Here is a 10,000-nt window from a genome sequence, read left to right as displayed (position 1 = left end):
ACTTTTTTTGTCTTATTGTTCATAATTTGCCCCAACTGCACACATGAATGCAGTTATGTTTAGTCCCTTATAGTTTCTTTGTATTCTGTTGCTTGAGCAGATATTTGTCCAGGTGCAAGCACTGCAGTAGAGTCCCAGGTCCCAGCCTATCTCAACTCCACCAGCCCAGGTCCAACAACCACCATGATTTGCCTGGATAGTGCAATAGACTCTAAGACCATAAACTTCTCATGACAGGATTCATGTTTGTTCTGCAATTGTCTCTATAATGTCTGGAGACATTGTTCTTACCATGTGTTCATGCCCAAAAATACATATTGAATGAATGTTGGCTGTTTGGTCTCCCTGCATCTACTTTTGCCACTCACCAATCATTCTCTGTACAAAAGACAGAGTGTTATTTAGAAAATTATACTTTGATCTTGGCATTTCTATGCTTAAGTGCTTTTTCTTTGCTCTTTTGACAAATTATAAAATGTTCTTCTTGCCTTCAAGGCTCTGGCTGGTTCTGACATTTAACCTTCCTCTACACCATCATCCCATGCCATTCTCCCCATCGCCCCTGTGGGTGCCCCTGTGTGATTCCAGAAAGTGAGACACAAATGGGGAGACATGGGTGAGAATGAGATGTTTTGCAGTTAAGATCTATTATCCATTCACTTCTAGTTGGTGTGGAAATGGAGGCAGAAAAGATGATCCAACAAGCTCCAGGACATTTGAACTATTCGCCAGGAGATGAGCTGGAATATTGTTCTTGCTCCTCTGATAGGGACTAATTGTTGTTGTTGGTGGTGATGGTGGTGACGGAGTGTGTGTGTGTGTGTGTGTGTGTGTGTGTGTGTGTGTGTGTGTAATTGTTGTTGGTGGTGGTGATGGTGGTGACGGAGTGTGTGTTTGTGTGTGTGTGTGTGTGTGTGTGTGTGTGTGTGTAAAGCAAATCAAGAATCAGAGCTGCTTGCTCCTTCAGTTTAGATGAAGGGCTGGGATTAAATCATCAAACAGTATAGCAGGGACAAGGTTAGCAAAGAGAAAAGGTAGATGGGTACAACCCTAGAGAGAACAGTATCCATCTGAAGGAGTTTCAGCTGTTAGGAACATGTGGTAAAGAGGTAGAACCCATAGATTCACCATTGTTTTCATTTATAAAACAGGGACTTGCCATTTATATACTCATATATATGCCCATTATTTATGGAGGGTGTTCACTGGCAGCTGTGGTCTCAGACTGTGAGCCAGTGAGCCCAACAGCTAACTTCCCAATATGTCTTGAGCTGTAGTCAGTTCTAATAAGATGATACTTTCTTTCATAAAAATTTAGTTATAACTTTCTCTTTGTAACATGAGAACATAGTGCCCCTTCCTGGTGCTAAAAACCAACCTAGACCGGAAAGCAGTGACAGAAAAGCAGCCCAAGTTCTGATGTTTTCTGTTTCTGTGCTTGGCATGAAGGTTGGGGCAGTGTTGCCTTTCCCATCAGTGCTGCTTCAACATCTCCTCGGTCTTGAGGAACAATCAGAAGCTGGTGGAACTGGATCTGAGCCACAATGCCCTGGGAGACTTTGGAATCAGACTTTTGTGTGTGGGACTGAGGCATCTATTTTGCAATCTGAAGAAGCTCTGGTGAGTCTGAACTAATTTCCCTCAAGAAGGACGAGCTGTGGCTTCAATGAGTCACGGTGGTTTAGAATTTTAGTGTGAGAATGACCTTTGCTGCTCAGAGGATTCCCTGTGTTTATCTCTGGGTGTTTGTCAGTAATTAATTCAGTTAGTGTTTGTTGTAGTAAAAGCCATATACTCAGCCCTGGAAGGGAACTTAAAAAATCAAAAATGTCATGCTTGCCTTTAAGGTATTTACAACCTAGCTGAGAAAATAAAACCAATGTACTGCATTGCTATAGAAGAGTTTTGGGACTTGATGACAGGGCCTTGGTCCACACAGAATAGGAAAAATGATGCTAAAGCAATGCAGACACTTGACCTTCTATGTAGCTCTTCATTAAATGCTTCTGGGAGACTTGAATTTTGAAGAAGACAAGAAAGCACTTGCAAATGGTAGGGCTGATTCACACCCATTAGGATGGCTATTATAAAAAAGCAAAGCAAAACAAGGCTACATATTCAGTAAAATAAGCCAGAAGAAAAAGGGCAAATATTGTATGATTTCACTTATATGAAGTACCTAGAATTGTCAAATTCATAGAGACAAGATGTAGAATGGTGGTTTCCAGGGGCTCAGGGGAGGGGAATTGAGAGTTATTGTTTAATGGGTACAAAGTTTCAGTTTGGGAAGATGAAAAGAGTTCTGGAGATAAACAGCGGTAGTGTTGCACAATATGTGAACGTACTTAAGTGCTACTGAATTGTAGCACTTATAAATGAACACTTATAAATGTTTACAATGGTAAATTTTATGTTATGCATATTTTACCACAATAAAAATACACAAGAATCAGAGCTGCTTGCTCCTTCAGTTTAGATGAAGGGCTGGGATTAAATCATCAAACAGTATAGCAGGGACAAGGTTAGCAAAGAGAAAAGGTAGATGGGTACAACCCTAGAGAGAACAGTATCCATCTGAAGGAGTTTCAGCTGTTAGGAACATGTGGTAAAGAGGTAGAACCCATAGATTCACCATTGTTTTCATTTATAAAACAGGGACTTGCCATTTATATACTCATATATATGCCCATTATTTATGGAGGGTGTTCACTGGCAGCTGTGGTCTCAGACTGTGAGCCAGTGAGCCCAACAGCTAACTTCCCAATATGTCTTGAGCTGTAGTCAGTTCTAATAAGATGATACTTTCTTTCATAAAAATTTAGTTATAACTTTCTCTTTGTAACATGAGAACATAGTGCCCCTTCCTGGTGCTAAAAACCAACCTAGACCGGAAAGCAGTGACAGAAAAGCAGCCCAAGTTCTGATGTTTTCTGTTTCTGTGCTTGGCATGAAGGTTGGGGCAGTGTTGCCTTTCCCATCAGTGCTGCTTCAACATCTCCTCGGTCTTGAGGAACAATCAGAAGCTGGTGGAACTGGATCTGAGCCACAATGCCCTGGGAGACTTTGGAATCAGACTTTTGTGTGTGGGACTGAGGCATCTATTTTGCAATCTGAAGAAGCTCTGGTGAGTCTGAACTAATTTCCCTCAAGAAGGACGAGCTGTGGCTTCAATGAGTCACGGTGGTTTAGAATTTTAGTGTGAGAATGACCTTTGCTGCTCAGAGGATTCCCTGTGTTTATCTCTGGGTGTTTGTCAGTAATTAATTCAGTTAGTGTTTGTTGTAGTAAAAGCCATATACTCAGCCCTGGAAGGGAACTTAAAAAATCAAAAATGTCATGCTTGCCTTTAAGGTATTTACAACCTAGCTGAGAAAATAAAACCAATGTACTGCATTGCTATAGAAGAGTTTTGGGACTTGATGACAGGGCCTTGGTCCACACAGAATAGGAAAAATGATGCTAAAGCAATGCAGACACTTGACCTTCTATGTAGCTCTTCATTAAATGCTTCTGGGAGACTTGAATTTTGAAGAAGACAAGAAAGCACTTGCAAATGGTAGGGCTGATTCACACCCATTAGGATGGCTATTATAAAAAAGCAAAGCAAAACAAGGCTACATATTCAGTAAAATAAGCCAGAAGAAAAAGGGCAAATATTGTATGATTTCACTTATATGAAGTACCTAGAATTGTCAAATTCATAGAGACAAGATGTAGAATGGTGGTTTCCAGGGGCTCAGGGGAGGGGAATTGAGAGTTATTGTTTAATGGGTACAAAGTTTCAGTTTGGGAAGATGAAAAGAGTTCTGGAGATAAACAGCGGTAGTGTTGCACAATATGTGAACGTACTTAAGTGCTACTGAATTGTAGCACTTATAAATGAACACTTATAAATGTTTACAATGGTAAATTTTATGTTATGCATATTTTACCACAATAAAAATACATGTAGAGATCTGGGAAGATGTTGTAACATTGCATGGGCTTGGAAGGTGTTTACATGCTATTCTACCAACCAGAAAAAGAAACAAAAAGTTAATAAAGAGCTTGGATGTACTCTTTCCATGTGTGGACTGGACTATAGGCAAAGGCAGGACAAGTGCTTTCTTGAGTCGCAGCAGATTGGGGAGTGGGGTGAGAGAGGTGTTGTGACATTCTGCCATCTCTGAAGGTTGGTCAGTTGCTGTCTCACATCGGTGTGTTGTGATGATCTCGCATCTGTCCTGAGCACCAACCATTCCCTGACCAGACTCTACTTGGGGGAAAATGCTCTGGGAGACTCAGGAGTTGGAATTTTATGTGAAAAAGCCAAGAATCCACAATGTAACCTGCAGAAACTGGGGTAAGTCTTCATGAGTGTCTCAGCAATAAAGCAACTTATCTTTAGGGATACATTGTTTGGAAAATGTGAATGGGGGTCACTCTAAAAAAGATTAATCAGATGGAGTTGAGGGTAAAGAATAGAAGAGACAATATCTGAAGTAGTTTGAAGCACTAGATACTACCCACTGCTAGTAAGTTAGTTATGTCTATGCTACTAAATGCAAGTCCGTGTGCCCAGCACACAGTGAGGCAAAACAGACTAAAACATTGCCGTTTGGAGTAGAGAAAGGTTTATTGCAGGGCCATGCAAGGAGATGGGTGGCTCATGTACCCCCAAACCCTGCACTCCTTTAAGGGTTTCAGCAAACATTTTTAAAGGCAAGTTGAGGGAAGGTTGTGGGTGGTTGTTGCAGACTTCTTGGTGTCATAATCCTTTGTTCTTGTACTGTCCATGTAGGTCAGGTCACACTGTTCCCATAAACCTCCAACAAGACAAATGTTACCCTCTGTTCTGCAACTTTTTATCTCCAAATGGATGACTCTTAAAAGTCAGAGCCGTGAGAACAGGCTATTCTGTATATTTCAGGCTACAGGCAACATTCTTATACAAAGGGGCAAAGCATGACTAAGCACAGGCAACAGAGCACAAAGGTTAAAGTAAAAGAACCAGATCTAATATGGAGTCAGATTTGTTCTCTCTATTACATGTAGAAGTGGAGATTCTCAGAGTTGAAAGAAAGCTTAGGAATTGTGCAGCACAGTGAAGCAGCAAAGCATTTGCTTCTAAGACATTCACGTGGGTAGTCACCCGTTTTACGCGTAAAAATTTCTAGGCATGCTAGAGACAACAGTCACACTCTAGGTCTTCTCATCTTTTGCCTGGATGTCTCTAAACCCTTAACTAGGACATGGCTTAGCACCTTCACCAATTTATGTTGTCCTAGGTGAGGGTTGGTCTGTTAATGTCTCTATTCGAAGTACAATGCCCAGACCTGAACCTGATACTCCTAAAGATGCGTGGTGGAACTTTCACCTCCTGTGGCAGGGCACTATACTGTCACCGGTGAAGCCTGGGATTTCCTTATATTTCTGGCAATCACATTAGATCATGAGTTCTACTGGATGTCTGCAGTCAATAATAATACACATTTTGGGGGTGTTTCTAACACCAATAACCAATTCTCTGCAGACACCAACTGGGTGTCCTACAAGTCAATTCGATTTTGACGCTAACTACCCAGAGTTATTGCAGACCCTTCAGCTAAGGTCTCAGTCCAAAAAGACTGCCTCCACCAACCCCTGCCAATGTCAGAAATCAATTACAAGCAGTGGGTCCCCAGAATACTCACACTTCATTCTGACTTGGCTACAAATTGAGGATTCACACGACCCCCTACTCAGGTGGGAAAATTTGCTAGAATGACTCACAGAAATCAGGGAAATACTTTATTTACATTTACATTTTTTATAAAGCGTACAAATAGTCAGATAAAGAGACACATAGGGTGAAGTACATAAGGGTCTGGAGCCCAGGGGCTTCTATCCCCATGGAGTTGGGGTGCTTTACCCTCCTGGAATGTGGATATATTCACCAACCCAGAAGGTCTCCAAATCTCATTGTTCAAGAGATTTTATAGAGCTTAATCTCCAGCCTTCCTCCCCTCTCCTTCCTGGAAGTTGGTGGATGGGGCTGAATGTTCCAACTTTCTAATCACTTGGGCTTTCTGATGATCAGCCCATCTGAGCCTATCTAGGGGCCCGACCTTAAGTTACCTCATTAGCATAAACTCAGGTGTGATCAAAAGGGGCTCCTTTGACTAACAAGAGACACTTCTATTAATCAGGAAATCCCCAGGGTTTTAGGACCTCTGAGCTGGGAATGGGGGACAAAGACCAAATGTATTTCTTTTTTAAAATTTTTTAGCATCTTTATTGGAGTATAATTGCTTTACAATGGTGTGTTAGTTTCTGCTCTATAACAAAGTGAATCAGCTATACATATACATATATCCCCATATCTCCTCCCTCTTGCATCTCTGTCCCACCCTCCCTATCCTACCCCTCTAGATGGTCACAAAGCACCGAGCTGATATCCCTGTGCTATGCAGCTGCTTCCCACTAGCTATCTATTTTACATTTGGTAGTGTATATATTTCCATGCCACTCTTTCACTTCATCCCAGCTTACCCTTCCCCCTCCCCACGTCCTCAAGTCCATTCTCTATGTCTGTGTCTTTATTCCTGTCCTGCCCCTAGGTTCTTCAGAACAATTTTTTTTTTAGATTCCATATATATGCGTTAGCATACAGTATTTGTTTTTCTCTTTCTGACTTACTTCACTCTGCATGACAGACTCTAGGCCCATCCACCTCACTACAAATAACTCAATTTTGTTTCTTTTTATGGCTGAGTAATATTGCATTGTATATATGTGCCTACCACAAAAATACCCACTGATACATGCACTTTACTGTGTATCACTGCTCTTCCATGTTCTTTACATGGGTTATCTCAGTTGGCCTCATAAAAACTACATTGAGTAGATATCAGTGTCTCCAATTGAAAGAAATAACTTGAGGCTCAAAGAGCTTAAAGGCAGTGGAACCTAATGCAGATATAGTCCAGTGTAACCCACCACCCACCCCTTAACTCCAGCACAACACTGCCTCATGAGTTGCTAGTAGGCTCTCTAGAAGGCTTCTACAATATATCCTGCCCTCTCCAACCTGTGTGGCACCTCACATTTAGGTCTGTTAAATTTCTTCATATCTTTCTTTTGACTCATTTTCTAGGCATTTTTTAAATTTAATTTTTAAAAATATACAGCAGGATCTTATTAGTAATCTATTTTATACATATTAGTATATATATGTCAATCCCAATCTCCCACTTCATCCCACCACCTCCTCCACCCCCCTGTTTTCCCCCCTTGGTATCCCATACATTTTTCTCTACATCTGTGTCTCTATTTCTGCCTTGCAAACCGGTTCATCTGTATCATTTTTCTAGATTCCACATATATGCATTAATATACAATATTTGTTTTTCTCTTTCTGAATTACTTCACTCTGTATGACATTCTCTAGGTCCATCCACATCTCTACAAATGACCCAATTTCATTCCTTTTTATGGCTCAGTAATATTCCATTGTATATATGTACCACATCTTCTTTATCCATACATCTGTTGATGGGCATTTAGGTTGCTTCCATGACCTAGCTATGCCCAGTAATGGGTCATAAGAGAATTCTATTTTCAGTTTTTTAAGAAACCTCTATACTGTTCTCCATAGTGGCTGTACCAATTTATATTCCCACCAACAGTGCAAGAGGGTTCCCTTTTCTCCAAACCCTCTCCAGCGTTTGTTGTTTGTAGATTTTCTGATGATGCCCATTCTAACCAGTGTGAGCTGATACCTCATTGTAGTTTTGATTTGCATTTCTCTAATAATTAGTGACATTGTGCAGCTTTTCATGTGCCTCTTGGCCATCTCGTGGTTGTATCAATTTACATTCCCATCAACAGTGCACGAGGGTTCCCTTTTCTCCACACCCTCTCCAGCATTTGTTGTTTGTAGATTTTCTGATGATGCCCATTCTAACTGGTGTGAGGTGATACCTCATTGTAGTTTTGATTTGCATTTCTCTAATAATTAGTGACGTTGAGCAGCTTTTCATGTGCCTCTTTCTTGGCCATCTGTATGTCTTCTTTGGAGAAATGTCTATTTAGGTCTTCTGCCCATTTTTGGATTGGGTTGTTTGTTTTTTTAATATTGAGTTGCATGAGCTGTTTATATATTTTGGAGATTAATCCTTTGTCCATTGATTCGTTTGCAAATATTTTCTCCCATTCTGAGGATTGTCTTTTCCTCTTTTTTATAGTTTCCTTTGCTGTGCAAAAGCTTTTAAGTTTCATTAGGTCCTGTTTGTTTATTTTTGTTTTAATTTCCAATACTCTGGGAGGTGGGTCAAAAAATGTGCTGCTGTGATTTATGTCAGAGTGTTTGTTCTTCCTATGTTTTCCTCTAAGAGTTTTATAGTGTATGATCTTACACTTAGGTCTTTCAACCATATTGAGTTTATTTTTGTGTATGGTGTTAGGGAGTGTTCTAATTTCATTCTTTTACATGTAGCTGTCCAGTTTTCCCAGCACCACTTATTGAAGAGACTATCTTTTCTCCATTGTATATCCCTGCCTCCTTTGTCATAGATTAGTTGACCATAGGTGTGTGGGTTTATCTCTGGGCTTTCTATCCTGTTCCATTGATCTATATTTCTGTTTTTGTGCCAGTACCATATTGTCTTGATTACTGTAGCTTTGTAGTATAGTCTGAAGTCAGGGAGTCTGATTCTTCCAGCTCCATTTTTTCTCCTCAAGATGGCTATGGCTATACGGGGTCTTCTGTGTCTCCATACAAATTTTAAGATTTATTGTTCTAGTTCTGTAAAAAATGCCATTGGTAATTTGATAGGGATTGAATTGAATCTGTAGATTGCTTTGGGTAATATAGTCATTTTCACAGTATTGATTCTTCCAATACAAGAACATGGTATATCTCTCGATCTGTTTGTGTCATCTTCGATTTCTTTTATCAGTGTCTTATAGTTTTCTGAGTACAGGTGTTTTACCTCCTTAAGTAGGTTTATTCCGAGGTATTTTATTTTTTTGTTGCAATGGTGAATGGGATTGTTTCCTTAATTTCTCTTTCAGGTATTTCGTCATTAGTGTATAGGAATGCAAGAGATTTCTGTGCATTAATTTTGTATCCTGCAACTTTACCAAATTCATGGATTAGCTCTAGTAGTTTTCTGGTGGCATCTTTAGGATTATCTATGTACAGTATCATATCATCTGCAAACAGTGACAGTTTTACTTCTTCTTTTCCACATATATGGCCTCTATTATGTTGAGGTAGGTTCCCTCTATGCCCACTTTCTGGAGAGTTTTTTTCATAAATGAGTGTTGAATCTTGTGAAAACCTTTTTCTGCATCTATTGAGATGATCATATGGTTTTTATTCTTCAATTTGTTAATATGGTATATCACATTGATTGATTTGTGTATATTGAAGAATCCTTACATCCCTGGGGTAAATCTCACTTGACCATGGTGTATGATCCTTTTAATTTGTTGTTGGATTCTGTTTGCTAGTATTTTGTTGAGGATTTTTGCATCTCTATATATCAGTGATATTGGTCTGTAATTTTCTTTTTTTTGTAGTATCTTTGTCTGGTTTTGGTATCAGGGTGATGGTGGCCTCATAGAATGAGTTCAGGAATGTTCCTCCCTCTGCAATTTTTTGGAAGAGTTTGAGAAGGATGGGTGTTAGCTCTTCTTTATCTCTTCTCTAAATGTTTGAAGGAATTCACCCATGAAGCCATCTTGTCCTGGACTTTTGTTTGTTGGAAGATTTTTAACCACAGTTTCAATTTCATTCCTTGTGATTGGTCTGTTCATATTTTCTATTTCTTCCTGGTTCTCGGAAGGTTATACCTTTCTAAGAATTTGTCCATTTCTTCCAGGTTGTCCATTTTATTGGCATAGAGTTGCTTGTAGTAGTCTCTTAGGATGCTTTGTATTTCTGCGGTGTCGGTTGTAACGTCTCCTTTTTCACTTCTAATTTTATTGATTTGAGTCCTCTCCCTCTTTTTCTTGATGAGTCTGGCTAATGGTTTAT

The 10,000-nt window shown here is 39.8% G+C and overlaps 1 protein-coding gene across 1 annotated transcript in view; it reads left to right on the top strand.

The window, feature by feature from the left end:
• Positions 1 to 10,000, top strand: part of NLRP3 (NLR family pyrin domain containing 3) — a 66,703-nt gene that overhangs the window by 13,790 nt on the left and 42,913 nt on the right. Inside the window, exons 7-8 of the mRNA XM_024134392.2 lie at positions 1,450 to 1,620; positions 4,172 to 4,342. Of these exons, the coding sequence (XP_023990160.1) occupies positions 1,450 to 1,620; positions 4,172 to 4,342 (342 nt within the window). The remainder of the gene's footprint in view (positions 1 to 1,449; positions 1,621 to 4,171; positions 4,343 to 10,000) is intronic.

Source organism: Physeter macrocephalus, chromosome 2, assembly GCF_002837175.3.
Source record: "Physeter macrocephalus isolate SW-GA chromosome 2, ASM283717v5, whole genome shotgun sequence".
In the NCBI taxonomy this organism is placed as follows: Eukaryota; Metazoa; Chordata; class Mammalia; order Artiodactyla; family Physeteridae; genus Physeter; species Physeter macrocephalus.
This window is presented reverse-complemented; position numbering and strand designations above follow the sequence as displayed.